The sequence below is a fragment of the Balaenoptera ricei genome, chromosome 9 (assembly GCF_028023285.1).
Source record: "Balaenoptera ricei isolate mBalRic1 chromosome 9, mBalRic1.hap2, whole genome shotgun sequence".
Taxonomy (NCBI): domain Eukaryota; kingdom Metazoa; phylum Chordata; class Mammalia; order Artiodactyla; family Balaenopteridae; genus Balaenoptera; species Balaenoptera ricei.
Genome location: NC_082647.1, coordinates 20,210,915 through 20,238,382, shown reverse-complemented (window position 1 = coordinate 20,238,382; position 27,468 = coordinate 20,210,915). Strand labels below are relative to the sequence as shown.

General features: G+C 40.6%; 1 protein-coding gene across 1 annotated transcript in view; it reads right to left on the bottom strand.

Moving 5' to 3' along the window:
- CHCHD3 (coiled-coil-helix-coiled-coil-helix domain containing 3) overlaps nucleotides 1-17,896 on the bottom strand; it is a 279,252-nt gene extending 261,356 nt beyond the window's left edge. The window contains exons 1-2 of the mRNA XM_059933355.1: nucleotides 17,653-17,896; nucleotides 6,450-6,537 (exon numbers count right to left, since the gene is read on the bottom strand). Of these exons, the coding sequence (XP_059789338.1) occupies nucleotides 6,450-6,537; nucleotides 17,653-17,733 (169 nt within the window). The 5' untranslated portion in view covers nucleotides 17,734-17,896. The remainder of the gene's footprint in view (nucleotides 1-6,449; nucleotides 6,538-17,652) is intronic.
- Between the last annotated feature and the right edge of the window lie 9,572 nt (nucleotides 17,897-27,468).

The following is a 27,468-nucleotide window of genomic DNA, read 5'->3' as shown; positions in this document are numbered from 1 at the left end:
AAAGACCCCGAAGAGCCAAAGCAATCTTGAGGGGAAAAGACGGAGATGGAGGAATCAGACTCCCTGACTTCAGACTATACTACAAAGTTACAGTAATCAAGACAATATGGTACTGGCACAAAAACAGAAATATAGATCAATGGAACAAGATAGAAAGCCCAGAGATAAACCCACGCACCTATGGTCAACTAATCTATAACAAAGGAGGTAAGGATATACAATGGAGAAAAGACAGTCTCTTCAATAAGTGGTGCTGGGAAAACTGGACAGCTACATGTAAAAGAATGAAATTAGAACACTCCTTAACACCATACACAAAAATTAACTCAAAATGGATTAGAGACCTAAATGTAAGACCGGACACTATAAAATTCTTAGAGGAAAACATAGGAAGAACACTCTTTGACATAAATCACAGCAAGATCTTTTTTGATCCACCTCCTAGAGTAATGGAAATAAAAACAAAAATAAACAAATGGGACCTAATGAAACTTCAAAGCTTTTGCACAGCAAAGGAAACCATAAACAAGAGGAAAAGACAACCCTCAGAATGGGAGAAAATATTTGTCAACGAATCAACAAAGGATTAATCTCCAAAATATATAAACAGCTCATGCAGCTCAATATTAAAAAAACAAACAATCCAATCCAAAAATGGGCAGAAGACCTAAATAGACATTTCTCCAAAGAAGACATATAGATGGCCGAGAAGCACATGAAAAGCTGCTCAGCATCACTAATTATTAGAGAAATGCAAATCAAAACTACAATGAGGTACCACCTCACACCAGTCAGAATGGGCATCATCAGAAGATCTACAAACAACAAATGCTGGAGAGGGTGTGGAGAGAAGGGAACCCTCTTGCACTGTTGGTGGGAATGTAAATTGTTACAGCCACTATGGAGAACAGGATGGAGGTTCCTTAAAAAACTAAAAATAGAATTACCACATGATCCAGCAATCCCAGTACTGGGCATATACCCACAGAAAACCATAGTTCAAAAAGACACATGCACCCCAATGTTCATTGCAGCACTATTTACAATAGCTAGGTCATGGAAGCAACCTAAATGCCCATCGACAGACAAATGGATAAAGAAGATGTGGTACATATATACAATGGAATATAACTCAGCCATAAAAAGGAACGAAACTTGGTCATTTGTTGAGACGTGGATGTATCTAGAGAGGGTCATACAGAGTGAAGTCAGTCAGAAAGAGAATAACAAATATCGTATATTAACGTATGTATGTGGAACCTAGAAAAATGGTATAGATGAACCAGTTTGCAGGGCAGAAATTGAAACACAGATGTAGAGAATAAATGTATGGACACCAAGGGGGCAAAGCCGTGGGGGGATGGGGGTGGTGGTGTGATGAATTGGGCGATTGGGATTGACATGTATACACTTATGTGTATGAAACTGATAACTAATAAGAACCTGCTGTATAAAAAAATATAAAATAAAATTTAAAAATTAGAAAAAACAAAAGCAAACCAACGTAGTTGAGATAGCACATAACACAGCAAAGAATCTGAGGCAGCAAGGACACAGTTAAGTTCTTTAGAGCACGTTCATTTATTAAAGTGGCATTACAATATGCTGTGTGTCACACAGTATATTATTTTGCCTAAACAGCTTTACATGCAAATACTTACTGCAATGAGTCACTGATCTGGTTCTTGGTTGGGCAAAAAATAGTTTCAGTAAAGTCTTTAAAGGAAATCACTTTCTTACAGCATAAATTATGTTCTCAAAACTGTATGTATGACAAAACTTAGTTCTTATACACAGAAATCCTAGCGCTCTCAGTCACACATATGGATAGCCTAGGGGGCTGGTATGAATTAGAGTTCTGCAAGGAAGAAAGCATTTTAACAAATATTAAAAATTCAACTCACATTTAATATATAATTTACCTGACATTGAAAAATGTAGAAAAGGCTGGTGACATTTTTATCAATATTATTTTTGTAGACTTGAAAAATTATTTCATAACACATCTAAATTATAAATCTTAAGAAATCTATTATTGGGTACTAACTAAAACCCCAAACGCAGAAGGGAACATTAACCTTGAGGTTGTGTACTTTTATAAACATATTCTTTAAATTTTAAGAAGAATAAATCTTTGTTAATTTGCACAATCATTGTCTAAACTGCATTCTGAACCTAAAGGCAAGATCACTTCAAATTAGTATGTCAAATATTAGTTATTTTCTTAGGTTGGACTGGAATGGGTAACAGAAATATTCTCAAAGAGCCTGAGCTATTAGCCTTGTTGAGCTTTTTTCACATCAAAGTGCAGACAGAAAAAGCAACTATTTATATGGCATATGAGGGTACAGAGGTGCTCACCAGCTACCCTGAATCTAACAAATCAATTCCTCCAGTACACTCATAACACACAGGTTAGGAAGCTGTGCTAAAGACTGAGGTGAAGACAGTAGACCTCAGGGAAATATTTCCTGGCATCCATTTATCCACAATCCTGGGGGAGCTGGGATGTGGAAAAGGCAGGAAACTAGATTCACAAACACACAGAGCTGTCTAGCTCCACAACCTCAGTCACCACATCATTAAAATCACCTGATGAAGCTCACAAGGGCACGCATTGATAAAATCTAGACTAAAGCTGTGCAAGAGAACTTTCTGCAATGATGAAAATGTCCCATACTGCCCTGTCCAATATGGCGGCCACTAGCTGCAGGTGGTCACTGAGCACTGAAGGGTGACTAGTGTGACACAAGAGACGAAATTTTTATTTTATTTCATTTTAATTAATTTTAATTTAAATATTAATAGCCACATGTGATTAATGGCTACCATTTAGAGAGTGTAGTTCTAGCCTGACCAACAAAACACAAGGTGGCATTCAAAGAGTTTTCAGTGCCCAGGCTGGTCATGGACCAAAGAGTTCATCAGTCATGTCAAACCGAGAAACGGGAAGGGATGGATCTCTCAGCATAGGCAGAACTTATCTCAACGTCAGTGTCACACTCTGCAGGCCACACCATGAGCATTTACAGAAAGCCTCCCCACCCACACCCACTCTTTCAAAGTATCCTTTCAAGAAACCAACCCAAGAAGGAAAACACTTCCTCTCCTTCAACTCACTGTTGTATAAGAGCAAATATGGGAGAAAGCTAGAAGAACCAACAATCACTTACAGAAAGGTGCTTTCCTAAACTCAAGCAGAACATCAGTAAAAAGCAGCTCTTTCCCTCCAACTAGTTTCTGTCACATCCTTTCTACAAATGAAGCAAGATGTCATTCAAATGATAATAAAACAGAGTGGTTTACTGCATTTGCTCTGGAGTCAAACAGACTTGAATTCAAGTATCACCTCCACTGCTCACCAGCTGTGTGACTTTGGGCAAGATAATTAATCACTTCAAGTCTCAATTTCCTTCCATGTAAAACGGCTTAATACAGTACCTTCTTCACAGGATTATACAGATTACACAAACTAGACATAAAGGATTTAACAGAGTAGCTGGCACATAATAAACATTACTTAAATGTTATTTATTACTATTCCATCATTAGTTCACCATCACCATCCTATCTCCTTAACAAAGTAGGTAGAAAAGAAATCTACCTAGGGACTTCCCTGGTGGTCCAGTGGTAAGGAAGCCGCCTTCCAATGCAGGGGACACGGGTTCAATCCCTGGTCGAACCCATTGAGATCCCACATGTCGCGGGGGAAGTAAGTCCACATGCCACAACTACTGAGCCTGCACGCCTCAACTAGAGAGCCTGCATGCCATAAACTACAGAGCCCACGCACTCTGGAGCCAGCGTGCCACAACTAGAGAGAAGCCCGCGCACCACAACGAAAGATCCCGCGTGCCTCAATGAAGAGCCTGCATGCTGCAACTAAGACCCGACGCAGCAAGAATAAAATAAATAATTTTTTTTAAAAAAGGAAAAAAAGAAATCTACCTAGAACAATGCATATTTTAGATCAAATTCCAATTTTTAAAATATCCATATGTCAAAAGATGATGTTGGAAAAGCAGAAAGGGACAAGTCATGGTGTACCTCAGAAGCCAAGAAAAGCAATTCAAATTATATTCTAAGTACCATTGAGATCTACCACTAGGATATGATATGAGCTGATGTATTTTTTTAAAGATTGCTGAGGCCTCTGTGTGCTTGGCAGAGCATAGAGGGAGGACAAGAGTGGAAGTAAGGAGCCAGTTAAGAGGCTTCAGCAAAAGACAAGGTAAGAGATGGTGGTTACCTCGATTGGAGCTGCAGCAGTAAAGATGGACAAGCAAAGAACATATCCAAACATATTTTGGAGATGGAGCTGACAAGACTAAGCTAATGGTCTAATGTAAGAATTAAGAAAGGGACTTCCCTGGTGGTGCAGTGGTTAAGAATCCACCTGCCAATGCAGGGGACACGGGTTCGAGCCCTCGTCCCGGAAGATCCCACGTGCCACAAGCAACTAAGCCCACGTGCCACAAGCAACTAAGCCCACGCGCCACAACTACTGAGCCTGTGCTCTAGAGCCCGTGAGCCACAACTACTGAGCCGACATGCCACAACTACTGAAGCGCACGCCTAGAGCCCCTGCTCCATGACAAGAGAAGCCACCACAATGAGAAGCCCATGCACCACAATGAAGAGTAGCCCCCGCTCACCGCAACTAGAGAAAGCCCACATGCAGCAACGAAGACCCAACGCAGCCAAAAATAAAAAATAAACAAAATTTTAAAAAGATTTGTAATCCCGATTATAAAAAAATAAAATAAATTAAAATAATTTTTAAAAAAGAATTAAGAAAAAAAGAGGAAACAAGGATGAATCCCAGTGCCATTTACTGGGAAAGATAAAGAGGAGAAGCAACTCTGAAGAAGAATAAAAAGGTTTGTTTTGGATCTGCTAAGTTGAAGAATTTTAAGTGGAGATGTGAAGTAAACAATTGTTGGAGTCAAGTTTCAAGGAGAGGTCAGGGCTAGAGATACAATTTTGGGAGTCATGGGCATCTACACAATGATTCAAAAGGCATACAATTTGATGACATTAGTGGAAATCAGCAAAGAAGACTAGACTGAGGATGCAAGTAAGGTAGAAGGAAAACCAAGAGTGTGGCCCAGAAGCCAAAAAAAGGGTTTCCAGCAGACGGGGTGGTCACTTTCTATCTAACCTTAATGAACAATGAACACTTCTTAATGCTAAACAAAAAGTTTGCAAAGGACAAGAACTATTTCTTATTCATCTTGGCACCTTCTGCTCTAAACACATCAGAAGTTCAACTCACAGTTATTGACTTCATGATTAGTAGGAGGGTCACAAATGCCCCCAAGTGAATGGCATTTGGGCAGCATCTCATCTTCCTCAAGGTATTTCAGTCTGTAGCCAGATTTACCACACAATACCCCTTTCTAATAAATAATGAAAATTCTTGTTTAGTTAATTCTCCAAGATTAATCATCTCAACTATTTTCTCATTGCCATTTCACCAAAAAACAGCATGTCCATCTATCAAATTTAGCAGCAATAAGAACAGTGCTAGACACATAGCAGGTGCTCAATAAATATGAGCTGGATGAATAAATGGACAGGGTAAGAGAGAAAAGGAAAGAGAAACAGTCTCTTATCCTACAGGGTAAGAGAGATAAAATGAGACAATAATTCTCTATGCGTTTCATTTAACATCATATTTTCCTCAATAATTAAGACTATGAAGGAATAAACTTAATAAACTTAAAGAAATCTATTAAATAGTAAAATCATTAGAGATTTTCATCTGGAAACAATAAATCAATATTTTCTAAGTTCAATTTTTTTTTAATAAATATTTACTCCCAAACCTCTCATATCCCTATAATTAATTCATTTTACACAAAAAGATATGAAATAACCTTCCAAAGCCTAACAGAGGATTCAGGAGCTGGAAGAGAAAAAACATTCCCAAAGACTGTTGGAAAGTAGATTCATTCTACTTTTAGTTCAAAGAATTTTAAAAGAAACCCTGGTACTAACCAATACAGTCACCCTTCCGTACCTGCAGGTTCCACATCCACAGATTCCACCAACCACAGGTTGAAAATATTCAGGAAAATAAAAAAGATTCCAGAAAATCCCAGAAAGCAAAACTTGAATTTGCCATGCAGGCAATTATTTACTTGGCATTTACAGTGTATTAGGTATCATAAATAATCTAGAGATGATTTAAAGTATATGGGAGGATGTGCACAGGTTATAAGCAAGTACTACCCATTTTATATAAAGGACTTGCACATCCATGGATTTGGGTATCCAAGGGGGTCCTGGAACCAATACCCATGGATACCAAAGGAAGACTATTCCCCCATAAAAAGTCGAACATCCAAAAAACAAAAGACAGAAGTGCAGAAGAACTTGACTACTGAGTGAACTTTACCACTTATAATTTTTCTGCTAAGAACTCAGAAATTAAAATTCTGAAATACCTGAGGCACCATAAGCACCGGAATACCGCTGAGACTTTGGACCAGATGGAGAGGTTTCCTTCATACGATCAATCACATTTTCCGAAAGCTGAAAAAGCAACGTCAAAATAAAATCAATTATAAAAGAACAAGAAAGAAAACAGTACAATAGCATCCAAGTAATTCAGCCATCCATATCAATATGTATAACAAATGCCCTGAAGAAATTAGACTAAATCTAATAGCTATAACACTAAAAGCAAATAAGAACGGTTTTAAGATTTCAAGATGCACCCCACAGCACTACTTCATTTCTTCTAATGCACTGCTAATTGCTCATTATAAATAACTCTTTTCCTCATTTTATACTGTGCACTAAATTGTAATCTCTGAGAAAATGTAAGCCATCAGAAAGCCTTCGACTTTCCTCCCCCTCCTACAAATTAAGCTTGCAGCAGGCCTTAACTCCTTCTTTCTCTCCAGCCCCAAATGAAATGGTGTCCCTCCCTCCCTCCCGTTCAGGGTTAACCACAAACAATCCCTCTTTCAACAGATTTCATTATGTACCAACTTTGTGCCAGCCAACTATGGGTGGCTGAAGTCATCAAGGTGCTTAAAGTCAAGAAGAGACAGACAATCATCATGCATTTAAATATAATGTGAAGGATGTTACTTAAGTCAGTTGGCCTGTAATGGAAGGACAGACAGCACAATGGGCAGATGGGCAGGGCATCTAGACAGGCTGTGGGAGTGGGGTTGAGCAGGGGGCTGAGAAGGATGAAGAGTACTTAGAAAGAGAAGGAGTAGGGTAAGAGTACTCTAAGAAGACAGTACTGCATGAAGCTACAGTTAAGCATCAGGGCTTATCGGCACAGCAAGGGGAAATATCAAGCAGGCAGCTGGCAACAGGGCGGAGGCTCCGAGGAACACTCAGGCTAGGAGACTTGAGAGTCATCGTCCCACAACCCCCCCCTCAACTTATCATATCATCCTTTTTTATTTTCTTTACAGCACTCACCACTATCTGATTCTTTCTTGTTTATTGCCTGCCTTTCTCACTAGAAAGAAAGCTCCAGGAAAGCATGGATTTGGCTGTCCTGTCTAGTATTATATCCCCAGAGCCTCAATAAGCCTGGTTAAATGAGTGAATGGTTAAATAAATGAAACTATATGAATGAATAAAAGAATGGCTGAAGCAGGAAGCTGAGGAGGGGGCTCAGTGAAAGGGAAGGTGGAGAGGGAAATAAGATTCTAGATTTTGAAGACTCTTAGTAAATCCTTCAAGTTAGGGAGTTGAACTAGATCCTGAGGACGGCTGGGCACTACTGAAGGATTTTAAGCAGGGTAATGACACAATCAGACTTGCATTTTAGAAAGATCACTCTAGCTACAGTGTGGAGAACAGACTGGAGGGGGACAAGAAAAGAAGCAAGAGGACCCCTGAAGGACGCTAAAGGACCAATTAAGAAGCTATTAAGCATATGTCCACACAAAGACTTGCCTGGGAATGTGCAGAGCAGCATTACTCAAAATAGCAAACAAATATCCATCTTCCAGTGAATGGATAAACAAAACATATATCCATACAATGGACTACAATTCATCAATAAAAAGAACTTAAGTTCTGATAGATGCTTCTATATGGATAGACCCAAAAAACAACTAAGTAAAGGAAGCCAGACACAGAAGGCCACATATTGTATAGTTCTATTTACATGAAATGCCCAGAAAAGGTAACTCTATACAGACAGAAAATAGATTAAGTGGTTGCCTAAGGCTAGGATAAGAATGGAGATTAACTAGAAATGGACATGAAGATTTTATTGGGATGATGAAAATGTTCTAGAACTGGACTGTGGTGATGGTTGCACAATTCTGCAAATTTATTAGAAAGTGCTGTACACAGAAAGCAGGTGAATTTTATATGTAAATTACAACACAATAAAGTTGTTTTTAAAAAATAAAAAATAAAAAATATGTTCCTGGGCTTCCCTGGTGGCGCAGTGATTGAGAATCTGCCTGCCAATGCAGGGGACACGGGTTCGAGCCCTGGTCTGGGAAGATCCCACATGCCACGGAGCGACTAGGCCCGTGAGCCACAACTGCTGAGCCTGCGCATCTGGAGCCTGTGCTCCGCAACAATAGAGGCCACAATAGTGAGAGGCCCGCGCATCGCGATGAAGAGTGGCCCCCGCTTGCCGCAACTAGAGAAAGCCATCCCACAGAAACGAAGACCCAACACAGCCAAAAATAAATAAATTAAAAAAAAAAAAAACATGTTCCAGGGAGAACACATTCAAAAGATATTTAGGATTCAAAATGGCTAACCTTCACTGAGTGCTTATTATGTGCCAGGCACTTGCACTAAACTAAGCACTTGACCCATTTAATCCTTCACAATCCTGACATACTTTTATTACCTCCATTGTATAGGTGAGGAAACTGAAGCAAAGCCAGATTAAATAATTTGCACTGGATCTTACAAGTTGTCAGCAATGCAGCCAGGATTCAAACCCAGGAAGCCTGAGTGTCAAGGTCATAGTCAGCTGTCCCCTTCACTGCCAGATTCATTGTCTGACTAGATGAGGGCAAAGCAGAAATCATCAAGAAGGTTTCCAGGTCAAGTAATGGGGTGATCCGCCTCCCACATCCTCAAGAACCTTCTTCCAGTTTCCACTTCCTTAACACACCACTATCTGGCTTGTAACCCAATACAGCAGATAAAGTGTTCCATTAAAGTCACCACTGATCAAATAAATAACCTTCTATATTTATGTTTATATAAATAAATATCTTTTATATTTATACTTATAAAGCACCTAATTTATATGACTTCCCTTTGGTCACTCCCCTCTTCCGAAAACCCCTCCCCTGCTTTTCCAACATCCCTTCCTGCTTGTCCTAGGGATCTGGGTGAGTCTTATCTCTTCTGCAGGCTTCCCCTCCCCTTAAATGCTAGAGGTCCCAACATTCTGTTCCTTGCCTTGATTTTCTTCTCACTCTACATGCTCTTGTTGGTACTCTCATTCACTCCCTTGATTTTTTAACTGCTGTTGATTAATGAATGAATTCTAAACCATTATCTCCAGCCCAAGAGCTGTATCCTGAAAGCCAGACCTAAACACTTAATTGCCTAATGGACACCTCCCCTGGAACAGACCACAAGCGCCTCAAACCCAATACGTAACAAGCTGGATTCACGTTTGCCAAAAATCCCTTCTTCCTCTTGCTTTCCTTATCTCATTAATGACACCACCTCCATCCAGCTTCTAAATCAAAACATAGGACTTCTTGACTCTTCTCTCTCTCTCATTCTCTTAGCCATGAATTCCTCAACTCCTAAACATTTAACAAATTCATCATCTCTTCTCGCATCCCATTTCCCCTGCCCTAATTCATGGCACCATCAATATTCCTCCTAAAATGCAAGTCTGATTATGGTAATTCCCATTTCAAATCCTTCAATAGCTACCACTGTTGACAAGAAAGTCCAGATTCTTTTGTGTGGCGTTCAAGACTTCCTCTTCATTTGGTTATGGCCTAACTCTCCAACCTCAGCTTCCATAGCTTTTCCCCCAAGACTTCATACCCTGTTCTCCACCCACACTGGCTACTTGTTGCCATCTCTTTGCCTTTATACATGGCTACACTGCCTTCTCCCTGGGCCCCTTGGGAGAGAACTGCCTTTCAAAATTCAGTTCAAACGTCCTAAAGCCATTTCATTCCAATTCTGCTTACCCAATGCGACCCTTCTTGTGCCCCACGGGTACCTTGCGCAAATTTCCAGTGCAGTGCTCCAGTGACAGAACCAGCATCTGCCTTTCTGCAAAACTGTGAGCTCCTGTATGTTAGTGAGTCATTCAACAAGGTTTACTAGGCCAAGCACTAACTGAGGCCCTTGCGAGACATCAGTGAACAACAAAGTTTGTACCTGAACTGTTACTTACATCTCAGGACCCAAACCAGAATGGAGGTGAGACAGTAAAGGGAAAGTCCACAGCTCAAAAGTTGTGACCTTTGAAGGAAAAAACCATGACTCCTTTCTTGGAAGAGAAGTGGAAATTAGGAAGGAGAGTGCCAAGGGACTTTGCTTTTCTAACAACTGACAGCCACTGAGACTGTTGCTGCAACTCATCTACAAAGCTGAGCTACATCTTAGGAAAAACCCCTAAGACTGACTGCAATACTCTCGATTCACAAGTGAGAAAAAAGAGGTCCTGAGTAACATCCAGCTGCTGGTAGCATCAGACAGCAACCAGTAACCCCCATTCTCTAGTCCAGTGCCTTCTCCACTATTAAATAATACACTCCTTAATCACACACAATAAAGTAAAAATGTATCACTTCCTCTTAAGGAAATAAAATGAGCCTTATTAAGTTTTAGAATCTTAAAACTATTTTAACTGATATATAATTTATATAAAGTTTACTCAATATATAAGGTAATATACTGCATAATATATATTTAATGTACCATATTAACATAGTATGCTGTAATGTAAATATATATATTTTATATTACATATGATATATACTATGTATTATATCATATAATACATATGTTACATATGTAATATAATTTACGTGTTTAAAGCTAATATATATAAAGCTAATTTGACATATATAATTTCATATGTTACAAGAAGCTGGCCCAGAATAGAGCAAGCAGCCCTGGTCACCTACTAGCTATATAACCCTCAGTGGGCCTCACTTTCCTCATCTGAAAACAGTGAAAATAACACCTACCACTGGAGTTACAGCGGAAGGATTCCAAGATGCACTGCAGACTATAACATGCTACACAAATACCTGGTAGAGTTATTACTAATACAACTCCAGCCATTAGGTCTTCAACAGGTCATTCATCTCGGTTCACGTTCATCAGCTCCGCCCAAGTTTGTAATGAGCTCCTTCTCTATGTGGTGTATGAAGACAAGGCCTACAGCTATTGCCAGAAGCAGCTGCATTAAGTCCTGGTCGGAGTATATACGGTGCCCGTTTATCCGTCTCTATGCTCTTTGCATAGTAAAAGTACAAGTCTCTTTCAATATAAACATTAATTATTTCTTATTTCATTGTTAACTTTTTATTTGTCTGGCTTACCTGATGCTTCAAAACTTGCTACTTAATGTCAAATTCAATCAATTCAAAACATTTCCCAATAAGGTCTTTGGTTATACCTCAGTAAATTGATAAGCATGTCATCCAAGGGAACACAACTCATTAAGTTGATAAACACGTTGCAGAGTTGCCTTGAGAGTCAACCTCTCTTTTTTGTCCTTAGAATCGTTCACACGTGTATTCTCAGGCCCTTCCAAAGGAGCACCCATGGAAGCCTGCAGTTGCATCTCTGCTTACTCAAGTATGATCTACCCTCTCCCCAGTCCAGTCACAACTATGCTGACAAGAGGCAATAGCTGGGCTATACTTTGTATCTCAAGCTGATACTCACTGAGCTGATCTCCCAGCTGCAGTAATAAGTTCAGGCCTGCACTCTCACCTGATCTCCTCTGTGAAATGGGGGACTCGCTTGTGAAGCAGCTGACAAGATTTAGAGATGCTGGCCTGCGTTATACGCACAATATGTAGCTGGAGAACAACTCTTCTTTGTGATGCAACCTGACCCCGAAAAGGGTCAAAGGTAAAACATAAGCTTCTGCAAGAGCCGGACAAGCAGCCTCTGTATAAGCAGCAACTTCTTTAGGAAACATCTTTCCTTAAACAGGGTACCTCTTTCAGAAAATCTTTTTTCCTATTTAAAGATCTATACCTACTATACCTGGTTTCCAGACATCTCTGGAATCTCCACCAAGGCAAATACCAAGTGCAATTTACAGAAATTATTTGTAGCAAAGAAACACACACATTAATGCTAGAATTATGCCCTGGGGTCCATGGATTCAGGAGTCTATGGATTAATTCCTCAACTGTATGCAAAATTTTCTGCTTATTGCATTATTTTGGGTAGAGTCCGTAGCCTACAGATTTACAATAGTCTGTGAACTAAAAGTTAAGAACCACTGTTCTAATATAAGGGAGAACCAAAAGAAGAGGGCCTGCCAGCAGAGCTGAATTCAGTTCAGACTTTGATTATCCACCCTATTCTCTACTGCTCCTGAAGACAAATTTAAGTAAATGGGACTTGCCAATTTTCAGTCTGTACTACACCCCACACCAACACATGCCCCAGAGAAGAGGAAAAGGTTGTGTAATCTTCTATAGTCTTCCCAACCACCTTGGTTGGTCTTATCTAAAATCAGCACAAGTACACCACTCAACAACCCAGAATCTAGTATTTTCTCAGAAACGAGAGACTGTGTGAGATGGACAATGATTAAGTATTCCTACTGCCAAAGAACAGAGTAAAAGGAGGAAGAGAACTCCTTTTTAAGTTGCCCCTCTCCAAGAGGTCGAGATAGGAACCACATGAGACGGAAACAAATCAGACCCTCACCTCCATAATAGGTTTTCTTCAACTTCTTCCAGGTGTTTCTTATCAAACTGATTAAAGGACTCAGACCCACTTTTCTCACTTGGTCCTCTTTCCATGTAACATAGGTCATTTTCTTTTCATCTACCATTTCAACACAAAGGCTTCAAAAACTGCCACTATTATTTGGAAGACATTACTCCCAAATACTTACTTTTAAGGGGAGCTATTCTATACTATCATATACATATGTATAATTTTTAGCTTATGTCTGTAGTTTACCACTTGTGTTCTTTGCATTTGTTATTAGTGGAAAACATGAACTTCTACCATCTGTATGAAAATCCTAGAAAGCTTATCATGGTAAATATATATGCAAGAGATTCATGGAACCTAAAGTGGAAAGGGACCGGTCAACTACTCCAACACTGTTCCTCAGGACTCCCAACGACTGAGGATTTGTAGCCTCTGTTAATGGACCCTCTCCAGGATCCTCAGCCAAATCCCACATGAAATAACCTCTTCATTTAGGGGCTCTCAATTGCTAATACTTCCCAAAGCACAGGTTGTGTTCCACATAAGTATCCTTGCTACCATAACTGGCTCCTGTGAACTTCAGCTTGCAACTTCAAGGCCAGTTGCAGAGATTAGTTTATGCCTGGAAAGCATGATAAATATTACTTTGAAAATGATACTTATCGAAGTTGACATTTGCTCTGGAAGAGTTCACTCACAGCTTTGATGTTTCAGATAAACTTGTGAAAGACTGAGTGGAAGGCACACTTCCCAAGCAGGCACAACAGGTGCTCAGAAAAATCCTATTAAGCACATGTAATATGAGTAACCAAAATGCTTGGTCTTTCCATCACAAGAAATTTATTTTAGACTTGGGAGAGGAGGGCAAGGCAAGAGGGTGGCCTTTCATCCAACCCATGAGTTCAAAGTTGGAATCAGGTATAAGAATACAGGTTATTTTATGGAAGGGGGGAGGGGGAGCTGTTGACTGCTGAAGATAAGGGAAAAGAGAGAACCAGGACCCAATAAATACCATGAAAATAACACCTGGTAAGTGAGAAGAAGCTTTAAACTAAACATTGTAAGTCCTTTAATTGCAAACTGCTGAGGATCTCAGCAAGAAAAATCTGGAAAAATGTGATTAATAAATGCGGCCTAGTTACTGAAAACCTTATGTTGTTTACTCAGTATTACCCCTTGTATATTAAGATAAATGAAGATGAAATTACTACCCTTATCAGTGGAACACAAAATTGGTTTTCCAGCAGCGAATGAGTCTGCTGCATTGTTGGCACACTTTTTTTTTTTTTAATTAAAGCTTTATTGTTATGAAAAAAGGTAACCACAGGTGATATGGTCGCAGTGGTCCAAAAGGAAATGCTCTACACAAAGAAGCAGGAGGCCTGGAAAAGTGGTGTACACAGAAGTAAGGGAAAAGTATAAAAGAAATAGGAGTTATTCTCTTAATGAGAAACTAACAAAAGGGGTCCAAAGAGGGCAAATTTGGTAAAGCCAAAAACCAGCAGAGAGAAACACATGTAGTGTGTTTAGGTGTTACTGTTAAGGTGAACACATTTTCTTTTAATTTTTATTGTAGTTGATTTACCATGTTGTGTTAATTTCTGCTGTACAGCAAAGTGAATCAGTTATACATAAACATATATCCACTCTTTTTTTTTTTTAGATTCTTTTCCCATATAGGCCATTACAGAGTATGAGTAGAGTTCCCTGTGCTATAAGCAGGTTCTTGTTATCTATTTTATATATAGTAGTGTGTATATGTGGCACACTCTTATTCTTACGAGTGATGGCATAAATGTTAGACAACTGGGCATATCTGGACTGTCTTCCTCAGCCAAGCTGAACTAACCTATCTGCAATTCAACACTGAAGTGTGGGCTTCATCAGCACCATGTTTCAATCAACTGAGCTAAAAACACTGGCTCAACTCATGACACTGAGACTTCCCCTCAGGAGAAACAAGAGGACTGTTTCAAGCTAAGAAAAATATAAAGATCAGCTTAAAAACATCTAGAAAACACGTAGACAAAAAATCACACAGGCAATCAGTTGCAGAACCCAGGAGTCCCATTCCCCAGTCTACATCCCTTTAGGTACACAATATGTGTACCTCTTATTTTTACCCATTATTTTCAGTTCATGTAAGGTTAAGTATTCATCCCCGTGATCAGCTCCAAGAACTGCTACTACTCATATGAGTAGTAAACACCATCAAAGTACCAGGCACTGTGCTGCACGCTTACATCACATCAAATTCTCAAAAGCAGTGCTTGATACAGAAGTATTACAAGTATGTTGCATTATCCAGATATACTGAACAGGGAAACACAATCAAAGTGACTTGTCCAGGGCCACACAGCTAATGAGAGGCAGAGATAGGACCAAACTAAGGTCTGCCTAGTTCCAAAGCATATGCTCTTTCCACTATAGTCCCCAGCACTTCAAAGAATCTTAGAACATTAGATGTGGAAGGAACCCTATCATTTCAATAGCAGCTGCATTTTATTAAAAATCTACAGTGTGCCACGTGCTTTAAATACCTTACCTCATCTTCTTACCACAATCAAGAGATGATATTCCCCTTTAGGGATAAGGAAATATAATCAGAGAAGTGACCTGTCCAAGGCTGCAGACTAGGAAATGCCTAATCTGAGATTTAACTGAGGTCAGTTTAACTCCAAATTGATGTTCTTTTGACCATGACCTCAAAGAAATCAGAATGACCCCTCAGTACTCAACAATTCAACAGCGTGCTATTTTTAGGGGAAAGTGCAACAGGCTGAGCATGGCTACAAGAAACAGTGCCACTAGACTCACAGAATTTCAGAATCTCAGAGGTGTACTCAAGCCCCATCATTTTGCAGGTGAGAAAACTGAAGCTCAGAGAGAGAAAATCATCCTTGAAAAAGGATTTGAAGCAACAGGGAGAACATTGCAAGGGCATTCCAGGTGAAGGGCATGAACTGAAAAAAAGCAAAGCACAGAGGTCAAAATGAGCATGGTGTGTGCTTGAATTATACCAATATAAAATGTACTCTATGAGAAAGAAAAAAATAAAAGAATAATTCCACCAAATTGAGTGGCCAAAGGACATAGCTTCTTTTCTTATAAAGTTTTTTTAAAAGGGTTTTTCAGACAATCTCTCCGTTTAATCTAATATCAAGCCCTCTTCATACTTACTCTATTTAACCTTATCTAATACTTGATATGAATCTCTGCTGTGGCCCAATTCCCTTTTAATTTTGTTTGCTGTCATCACTGTGCCTGTACTAGAGCATGAGAACATGGATTTATACATTTTTCTAGACAATGTCTTCTCACCCAAAATTTATTTTGCTTCTTCTTACTTTTATTTCTTTTTCACCCTCTGGTGTGGAACACTCAAAGCCCCTAAAGGCAAGATTAAACAAATCTCTGCATAAAACTCAGAGTTTACAGAAATTTTTATTTTACTTTAAAGAGTACCAACTAAACCTCAAAAATGCAAAGAATGCAGCCTCAGACATTTCATTACAAAATGTGGTACTACCATTACTTAATATGATATAAGGAAATGCTGGTCACAGGTCACAGACCCAAAACTGAGTTCAACAGTCTGATTTTCTATAAAGAAAACTTATAATAAATTTTTCTCAAGGTAACAGTTGCAAAGTAAAAGTTTTTAAACACTTTAAAAATTTAAGAAGTTTTAATTCCTAGTAACCAATGCTAAAGATAATTTACACATTTAGCTTACTTATGCTGGTTGTGTAATAACAGAGGAAGGAAAATAGTATAAAACTTTCTGAGGTCAAATTGTTTTATTGACTAGGATCAGGCATCATACTTCCAAAAATGTGAGGCTCCAAATTCAGGTGCAGCGGAGAGTGTGTTAATGAAATTAGTGCTGGTATGCTGACACCCTAGAGAAAAATCAAGTTTTCAGTTAATGTATCAAGCATATTCAGGGGGCATTTAAAAATTCTCTCCAATGTCTTGGACAGAACAAAGTGTACTACTCCTAGTGGTACGAAAACTTGCAATCTTATCTCAAGTCCTATCAGGCTGGCAGACACTAGTCTTGAAGTCACTGGGCCTAGTCCAAAACATAGGCAAAGCAGGCCACAGAGGAGGGGCCTGAAAAAGACAAGACGTCAAGTGAAAGAAAAGTGAAGGAGGGAGAACGAGAAGTCACCCGAGGCAGGGCCGAAAAGTGTGTGTGTGTGTGTGTGTGTGTGTGTCTGTGTGTGTGTGTGTGTGTGTGTGTCTGTGTGTGTGTGTGTGTCGGGGGAATGGGTGCTGTCAGTGGGAGAGTACTAAACAACAGAGTAGATAAAGGGTTCCTTAAAAGGCCAGTTCATCCTGAGAGAGGCCTTGTGGGCAGTGCAAAAGCAGGCTTTGGATCCTGAACCCAGGAGAAGACAGACAAGCCCCATTTCACAGATGGGTACAATGAGGAAGGGGTTTCAAATAAAGTCCCACAACTACTGAGCAATACAGTCTAGACTGGACTGTGAGCCCTTGGAGGGTCTAAAGCAACCTGGCATCCGCCAGCCGCCCCAGCACGGTGCTCAGCACTTGGCCCACAACCAGCAAATATCTCTGAATGGATGTCCCACGTCTTGAAAAACTTCAAACTTCTTTGCAAAAAACTCTGCTTTGGGCCGGACAACACTGAGGTGCCGGACGGAGGAAACCAGGCTGAGCGGAACCCGGAAAGGCCAGAGGTTTAGGGTTCGAGTCCGAGTGCTGGCCCTCCGCCCGCCCACTGTCACTCACCCGGATGCCCTTCACCACGGTGATGTTCTCATTCTCGTCCGCCTCGAAAGTGACCCGGCGGGTGCTGGCCGTCCCGCCCATGGCTTCTGCTTCTGCCCCCGCAGACACCTAGCGCGGACCCACAAGCACCACAGGCCCCACGCGCACACAAGCGCGTGGACACGCCCGGACTCTAGCCCTGCACAGCGGGAGCAAGGCCACGACCCCTCGAAGCAAGGAGAAGCCGCCGGTCGCGAGCTCCCGCCTCCTCCGGTCACGCGCCACAACAAAAATGCCTCCGATTGGTCGAGATACTAACGGCCCGCCTCTCCTCGGGAGGGGCGCTCGGATTGGTTGGCGCGGACCCGGATGCTATGGCAACAGGTGGTTCCTGACAAGGTTCCCGGAGCCCACTGGGTATATTGGGAATTGTAGTCTTGATCTGGTACGATGGGTGCAGGGACTTTTTCGTCCTTACACCGTGAGTGCCGGAGGAGCATCGCCTTCTGGGAGTTGTGATCTTGACTGCAGAAACGGCATCTAACTGGGCAACTTTCACGGAAGTTCATTCATCTGACAAAGCACGCTTTGAGGATAGTATTTTAGAAGTTTAGGCCAGCGAGTTAAAAGATGTAATCTCTTTCCTAAAGGAACTCACCGTTTAATGAGGGAGATGCACTCTCCTAATAGAGCCATTCCTAGATTCCTGTAAACAAATCCCCGAGGCAAAACGTAGCCTTTCTTTATTTTAGACTTAGCCAGTAAAAAATACAAAACAAACAAACAAAAAACACCACTGCATTTGGCCTGTGGCTTTATTTCATGAACTATGTACTTTTTATTTCTTTTTTGTAAAGTAAAATTTTAAATATTATGGTTTTCAAATCTGCATGTGAGAAGACAGAGAAAATTATTTATTAGCACCAAGCATGCAGAGCATTCACTTTTGTGTGTCTCCTTCCACCTCAGTTACATAAGCTAGTTAGACCATAATAAGAAGAGGCGGAGAAAAGTGATTGCCAGAGATGGTGTAAATTCGTGGCGGAATTAAAACTACATCAGAAAAACTTGAGTTTTATTTTGGAAAGTGTCTAGGTTAGTATGTCACCTCTACAAGACACATAAATAATGTTTAAGTTGTCTACATACACATTTAGAAATTATTTTTTGCTAAATATTCTGTGACACGTATAAATTTACCCATATGACCTTAGTCTTACAGAGGCATATGTATTCTCTTTAGAAATAAAGTTAGTGATGGTATTATCTTCAGGTAGTCCCTTTCAACATTAAAGGCAGCCAGCCACAACACAGCATGAATCCTCTTATTCCAAAGGTATACACGAAAATGCAGTAACATTTTTGAGCTCCAGTTATGTGCTGATTTATTACCATAGAAATCTTTAGGGCAGAGACTATGTCTTTTCCACTTCTGTATCCCTGGTCAGTGGCAGAGTATTGAGTTTATTACATGTCATCATTTTGTTCTTTTCAACATATACATATCCAAATTGTACTATGCTACTTTGCAGTTTTGAGACTACATGTTACTTTGTACCTGTTCTCAAGTTGTATAATATGTTTCAACCTTCTTTCTATAGGAAACTAAATATCCCAGGAATTATGTTTTTCATTTCTTTGGGACCTCCCCTCCACAAATATACCCTCCTTATTATACCCCAATATACAGCATGTATTGGAGGTTCTACATAAAACAGATGCACAATAAATTCTTACCAAAATAACTAATTACAAAGAAAGAGTTCCTTGGAGGGAGTAGAGAGATGAAGGAACAACTAGTTATCTTGAATATACTTATCTCCTTAAAATATTAAATGAGTTCTTTCAACCAAATAAAGATGATGTAGGCTAATCATGAGAAGGTAGTGATGAGAAGGTAGTACATGATACAGAAACATGTAAGTGGTCTTATCAGGCAATCTAAAAATACTTTAGATATACAATAAAGTATTTTTAACTGTAATGGATTTTGAAAGTCCTCGTCACAAGAAAAAAAAGCTGAAACTATGTACGGGGGACAGACCTTAGCTACACTTACTGTGCTGATCATTTCACAATATAGACAAATATTATGTTGTACCCCTCAAAATAATATAATGTTGCATGTCAGTTATACCTCAATTTTTAAATTTTAAAAATTAAAATACTAGAATTCATAATCCATTCCAATCAACATTACAAAGAAACCCTCTGAATTTAAAAAAAAAAATCTTATCTTGGAAAAATGCCTACTATAACCATAGTATTCTATCCATATTAATTACAAAGCCAGGCCATGCCTACAGCCCCTTCTAAAGAAAACTTCTTGAGATACCCAGAACCTGTGGTCTCCCTTTCTCTCTGGTCACAGCTTATTAGTGATCATTTAACCCAAAAGCAGCGTATATTAGCCAGAGAATTATGAGCTAGAATGTGAAGCTTTGCCCAAACAAAAATCATAGCTAACACTTGAGACAATCAGATTCTCTGTATCTTTTTTTCTTTCTCGCCTCTATTTAAATTTGAAAATTCAGAGCACAGAAAAAAATTGCAAAGATAGAAGCTGTGATACTGAGTCAGAACCATGAGGCAAACTAAAGATAGGTGGAAACAAAAATTGTAAGGAGAATTAAAGGTATCCATATTGGAAAATAAGTACAACTATCTCTATTTATAGATAATGACATTGTAAATAGAAAAATCCCAAGAAATCCACTAAAGTCTATTGGAACTAATTTTTTTAAAGTTCACCAAGATTATAGGATAGAGGGGCAACATACAAGAATCAACTGTATTTCTGTATACTAGCAATTAACAAGTCAAAATTAAGAAAATTTCATTTATAATAGCATAAAAAAACAACTCAAATGTTCATTAACTAATGACTGGATAAAGGAAATGTAGTATATCCAGGCAACAGAATATTATACAGCAATAAAAAGGATTGAAGTACTGGCATACGCTACAATATGCATGAACCTTAAGAACATTATGCCAAGTGAAAGGACAGACACAAAAGACCACATACTGTATGATTCCATTTAAATGAAATGTCCAGAATAGGCAAATCTATAGAAAATGAAATTGATTAGACTTGTCAAAGGCAGGGAAGGGGTGAGATGGGGAGTGACTTCTGGTTGGTGCAAAGTTTCTTTTTTGGGGGGTGATAAAAATGTCCTTAGATTTTAGTGATGACTGTACAAATCCATAAATTTACTAACATTCATTAAATTGCACACTTAAAACGGATGAACTTTATAATATGTGAATTACATATCAATAAAGCTGTTAAAGAATGTATAGCTATCCAGATGTGATAGAAATGTATTTATTATTCAACAAAGTCCAAAATGGGGGTGGAGGTTAAAGAAAAAGAAAGAAACTGTGGGAAGCTTCAAGGTGCTGAAAAATAAGCCAAGCAAAAGAGAGACTAGAATAAAACAGACCTTCAAGGGACTTCCCTGGCGGTCCAGTGTTTAAGACTCCGCGCTTCCACTGCAGGGGTGTGGGTTTGATCCCTGGCCGGGCAACGAAGATCCCACATGCCACTGGGTGTGGCCAAAACAAACAAACAAACAAAAAGAATTAGCTTAATGTCCTACCAGTAACAGAGTACTGTAGTGAAGACCCACAAGTCCAGAAGCTTCTAGGATTGCCTGGGATTCAGAAAGGGCTTCCAACTGCAGTTTTTGTAATGGCTGGCTCAATCAAAACACCTAGTCTTCCTCAGGCCCAGCTGTTCCATGTTTCGTAGGTTCTGGGGCATCTTACCAAGGAATCTTCCTAATCACATGAGGACTACTCAAATATCTACAGTAATACAACATAATATTTTCTTCAGTCTCGGGCCATGAAACCAGCACTCTAAGTAAAAACATTGGATGTACACAGTTTACTTGGATGCCAAGAGGAGAACTAGTTTGATTCTTCATCAGTCTTAGCTTGACCATCAAGCAATATTACATTCATCTGGAGCGATTTCTTACTTTTCCACCATGTTGAACCTTTGGAATTAATGCTGCAGATAAACAAAAAACAAACAAACAAATAAATGCTTTTGCTGTCAAAATTCCAATCATCCCTAATGGCCCCCCTCCCCTGAAAACAAATCCACCCAGTCTTCCAAATCACTATAACAAACAAAACTCCAGAAGGAAGAAGGTTTGTACTACATACTTTTCAATCCCAACTTTAAACAAAAAGTAGCAGAAGGAGAAATCCTGGTGTACAGGATTGTATGTATTGATTGTAGTACAATCAATATAAGGACATTCTGAAAATATGGACTAAAACTTATCTGACAAGCCATGACAGGACATCAGCCTTAAAGCCCTCCCGACCAAATATTGTATGTAGAATCATATAAAAAACAGTGAAATCCTAAAATAGTGGTTCTCAACGTACGTGGAGGCTGGAGCACAAGTGTTCTTACGTGACATATTTTGAGTGCAAGAATTTAGGGCAGCACACTTGAAGAGATTATAAAACCCAAAATAGCATGCAACAAGTCAGCATTACAATTACAAGGCATTCACAGGTACAGTATAACAATGTTTCTCTGTATCTTTGAAAGTATCCACAGTCATGGCACAAATCACGTGGTCTCCCTTTAGTATCCCATCACTGTTGAAGTAAAACCGATTACTGCACTACCCATGCATCTAGTAAAATCATGAGGCTTAATAGTACCCTTTGCCATTAATTTCTTGTTCACAATAAGTTGTATACACTGTGCCACATTGTGTCATAGGGTAGACTCTGGTGAGCAACCTGCTTAACAGACATATATACAGTTAAGATAAATTTTACACATGGACTGTATCTTGGCAATGCACCAAGATTTCCTGGTACCTTTGGCATAGAGATTATTCTAGAATAAAGTCTCAACAAATTTATAGCAGTTTTCTAAAAGGCCATTCTCTGCCATTTCCTGGACAGTCTTCTGTTATATTGTTTTCATTTTCATTTTTTTCTCTTCATCCTACGTTCATCAGAATATAGTGGCTGAAATACTGAGGGTTGCTATCTGGGCATGGGAGGAGAAATGCCAGTGAGTGGGGAAAGGTCTGCCCAGGGAGTGAGAGACCAACCCATCCTAACTCCTGTCTCGTCTACTCTCAAGCCCGGCAAGGGTCCCAGGGCCCTTGATTTCCTTTGTGTTGGATTTGGAGTGATCATCTCTGACAAGCAGAGCCCAAGTCAGAAGAGGCTCATTTCTCATCTCTAATCCTTAAATAGACACAAACATCCCATCTGTCATCTCTCCCGAATGGCTCCTCTGGCCTTGATGAATTTTCAAACCATTTTTATTTGAGAGCACAGGGACATTCTCCTAACCTTTTAACAATACCTACCTGTCATGGATCTTGAGAGATTTCTGAAATGCAGGCTGTTAGCCTCTTTACTTCCAAATAACAAATGCTTGAAATGCATCAAGGTTACATGAGCACTTCTGCTGTGATGTTGGACAGGCAGAGAAATGCCTGTTTATTGATGCTAATGGTATAGAAATGTCCCTAAGTACACATTCTACAAAGTGGTCCTCACCCGCATGTGTTGTCTTGTTTGGTTCCACTTTTGCCCCGGCTCAGAGAGGCACCCAAGGAGGGCACTTCAAGAGCACCTCAGCTCCAGTGAAACTCTGTTCTACTCACATCTTCCAAAGCGCAGGGTATCCCACCCTCAGGCTGGAACAAGAGTCTGGACGATGCAATTCATTTATTAGGAATCACAGATTTTTCAAGTGGAAGTGACCTGGACAACCATCTAATCTTCCTCTTTGTTTCTCAGAGAGGCTGAGTTGCTCAAGACCACACAGCCTCCTTACATCAGAGCCTGAGAATATTCCAGATCTCTAGTCATTCAGTTTAGTACTTTGCCACCACCTCGTGCTGCTCTCCCATGAGAAAGTACCCTCATGAGCCTCACCTGCTAGGCTCTGATGCCCAGTACGAGATATTGCAGTGGCTGCTGGAACCATGGCAACCGTGATTATTAAGCAGAGATGGGGAGGGACAGTGCATAGCTGTGAGATGGTAATGCAGGTGTCCAACACAGAGGTGGCTCAAGCCTGGCATGAATGAGTATACCTTCCCAGTGTAAATATTAGAGGCTTCATCCTTTCATTTGCTAATCATGCACTAGCTAATGACCCAGCAATTCCACTCCTATGAATATACACAACAGACATGAATGTTTATGTCTCCCAAAAGACACAAACAGAAATATTAATTGCAGCTTTATTCACAAGAGCCCTAAATGTCCATCAGCTTTAGAATGGATAAATAAATTGTGGTATATTCATTCAATGGAATGCTATACTACAATGAAAAACCACAAACTATTGCTTCCTTGTATCTTGAAGGTGGGGATTGTGTCTTATTCAACTTCCTATTGCGCCCATCTGGAGTCCGTTACCTCTGATGTATGTTTGTTAAATGATTAATTAACGTAAACCAAGCACATTCTCCTTTACAGAGAGCCTGTATAATGCAGTGGAGTCAGAAACCTTAGGCTCTCACCCCAACTTTGTGATTTGTAAAGGGAGACCTAAAGTGGGACCTTGGATCGAAATTTTAATTTCTCTAATTGTTGGTTTTCTCATCTCTAAAAATGAATAATACCTCCATAATCTAAACTAACGGTAATATACAAATAGCCTTATAGGTTGTTATGAAGATTTCAGGAGAATTTTTAAATTAGGTGTAAAAGTAGTTTGGAAAAACTTCATAGAATTAAAAAAAAATGGGGACTTCCCTAGTGGTCCAGTGGTTAAGACTCCATGCTTCTACTGCAGGGGGTGCAGGTTTGATCCCTGGTTGGGGAACTAAGATCCCACATGCTGTGGGGCGTGGTCAAAAAAAAAAAAGAATGTAAACAAATGACTAAGATATGAGGATACATGTCCTCTTTTCCTCACTCTTGCCCAATAAGATACATACATGCTTGTCCTCTCTCAGTTCCCTCTTTCCTTTTTCTCCATCCCCACCCCTGGGCAGAGAGGGCTTCTCACGGGAGGCAGAGGCATGAAGATGGTGGATTTGGACCAGAAGTGCCTGAGTGGACTACAAGAGAGACCAGAAGAAGAGGGAGAGGGAGAGAAGGGAAGAGAGGAAGAGTGAGCAGTGTTATAGAGGAAGGCTGTGGAGACTATAGAAATGGACATAGACATAGACACAGACACACATAGATACACACACAGACATATACATGTATGTTTGTGTGTATGTGTATATATACACGGCAGAGAGAGTTCCAGGGGTTAGCTACAGAGCATGAGGGATTAGGAATTGGAGAATCAAGTAACAAGGGAGGTAAGGAATGTCAATATATGTTTCTGTGGACTATGAATTGGCTCCACTTTATTGCCTTTCACTAGATGCCAGTTGCAGTCAGGGTTTTCCAGGGAAACAGAAATAGTAGGAGATTGGATGGATGGATGGATAGATAGATGATAGATAGATAGATAGATAGATAGATAGATAGATAGATAGATCAACAGATGTTTATTTCAAGGAATTGGCTTACGTGGGGGCAAGTCTGAAATCTGAAGGATGGGCTGGCAGCCTGCAAACTCTGGGGCAGAAGCTGATGCTGTAGTTTTGAGGCAGAAATCCTTTTTCCTCAAGGAAACCTCAGTTTTACAATTAAGGCCTTTCAACTGATCAGGTGAGACCCACCCACAATATCGAGGATCATTTCCTGTGCTTAAAGTCAACTGATTGTAGATGTTAGTCAATTCTACAAAACACTTCCACGTGGACACCTTGATTAGTGTACGACTGAACAAATGGGTACCTAACCAAGTTGACACATCAAACAGACCATCACGCCGGTATGGATTGGATCTGCTTACATTTTTGTCTCTGGACTGTTTCTTGGCTGTCCTGTCACTGAACCACATGGTGCAATGGGATTTACTGCTGTTGATGATTATAAAGTCTCGCACATACAAACAGAGGGACCAGTGCCATTCCATGGATTAAGCCGGTGCTGCGCAAAGCATTTTTGATGATTAAAATCGTGGGGGGGAAAAGAAAAAATTGGGCAGGTGGGCATTCTGGCTCTGCCCTTAGAGGATTCCTGGGAAAGGGCCTTCTCTCTGAGGATGCGCAAGCTGAATGTAGACATCCCAGGGGGAAGAGCTGGCCTAAAGGAAGGCTGGGGTCTTGAGAGAGAGCAGCTTGATGCTTGGCGTGCTGATCTGCATCCACGGTAACTTACTCAGTGCGTGTGTCTGCCAGTCCAAAGGCGCTATCTGTTTGTAAATAGAAACACCTCCTAAGAAGAAAGAGGGGGCCAGGAGGGACACGGGGAAGCAACCTTATTGGAGCAACGGAAAAAAGGAAAATATGCCAAAGGCTTCTGGAGCAGCCTGGTCATCAGAGGCAGAACTCTCCTGCACGCGGCATTAGTTCCGCCCTCTGGGGTGCGGAATGTAGGCTGTGCTCCCAAGACCGCCTTCACGGTGCAGCATGACAGGAGGGAAGAGAGGCAGCAAGCGCCACTTCCTCCCACTCAAGCCCTGCATCATCAAGCGCCAATGGACTGTTGAAGCCCTCTTTGACTTCCCGGAATAGAAGCTTTCCTGGATGGGGAAGCAGTCCTCCAGATACCCCTTCCCAAGTTACATGTTGTAAACTGAATCCTAAGCATGGAAAATACAAGCCTGGCCAGCCCACAAATCACTTTTACTGATCCCTGAAAGAAACCATCAGTAAACTTCAGGCAGCGGATCTGCAAGTCTGAAGGCACAGCTACAAAAACACAAGGTGAGGAAGGTGACACACAAAGGCTCATTTCACTCAGGCAGCATCTCTCTTTCTTTCTTTCATGGATCATTGTGTTTGCCTCTTTGTCTGCTGTGAAGTGGAGACGTGTCTTACATCAACCCATTAGGAATTTATAGTTAATCTCGAGCTGTGTGATGAACCTTACCAGTCTCGTATAGGTACCATCTTCAAGACTGTGCTGCCTGTGTGTTCCCAGAGAGGGATTCAATTAGAAACAAAATCCCTGCAGGAGATGCCAGGCTTCTCCTATCACAATATTAAATAGTTATTGAACAGCAGAAGGAAGAATTCTTGTCAACTTCCCGCTTCCTCTTTTACTTCATTTCTTCCGCTCTGCCTTTCAGAGCTGGGATGGGGTGCTGACACCCAGTTCTCACCATCTGCCATCCCCAGTCTCTGTCTCCTCCTAGGTTAAAGTGGACTCCAGTACCAGAGCCCTTCTGACTGGAAGAGGAAGTGTACCAACTGCCACAGCCCTGATTTTATACTGCGACTGTCACAGACTGAATTTTCCAAAAATGGCCACAGCAATATTTCCGATATTTATATTCCCACGTGCTTTTTTCCCCCAGAGCTTTGACACTCCCTATTAAGAAGGGGATCTACTTCCTCTCCCCTTGAACCTGGTTGAGACTTTGCAATGAATGACTAGAACAGAACAGCCTCAGTGAATAGAATGCAGCAGAGGAGATGCTATAGGACTTCTGAGGTTAGGTCATCACAAGCACCATAGCCTCTGCTTGGCCCTCTCTTTCTCGAGATGCCGACCCGTGGAGCCCAGCCGCCATGCCGTGCAGAAGCCCAGGTCGCATGGAGAGGCCACGTAAGGTTGTTCCAGCTGACGGTACCAACTAAGTTCCCAGCTTCCAGCTAGCATCACTCGCCAGACATGGGAGTGAGTGACTTCAGACGAGCCCGGCTTATGCTGAATGGAGCAGAGGTGAGCTTCCACTCCTGAGCCCTGCCCAAATTACAGATCAGTGAGCAAAATGAACATTGTATGGCTTTCAGACTCCTCTCTCACTGAGTCAGTCTCCTCCAGGCC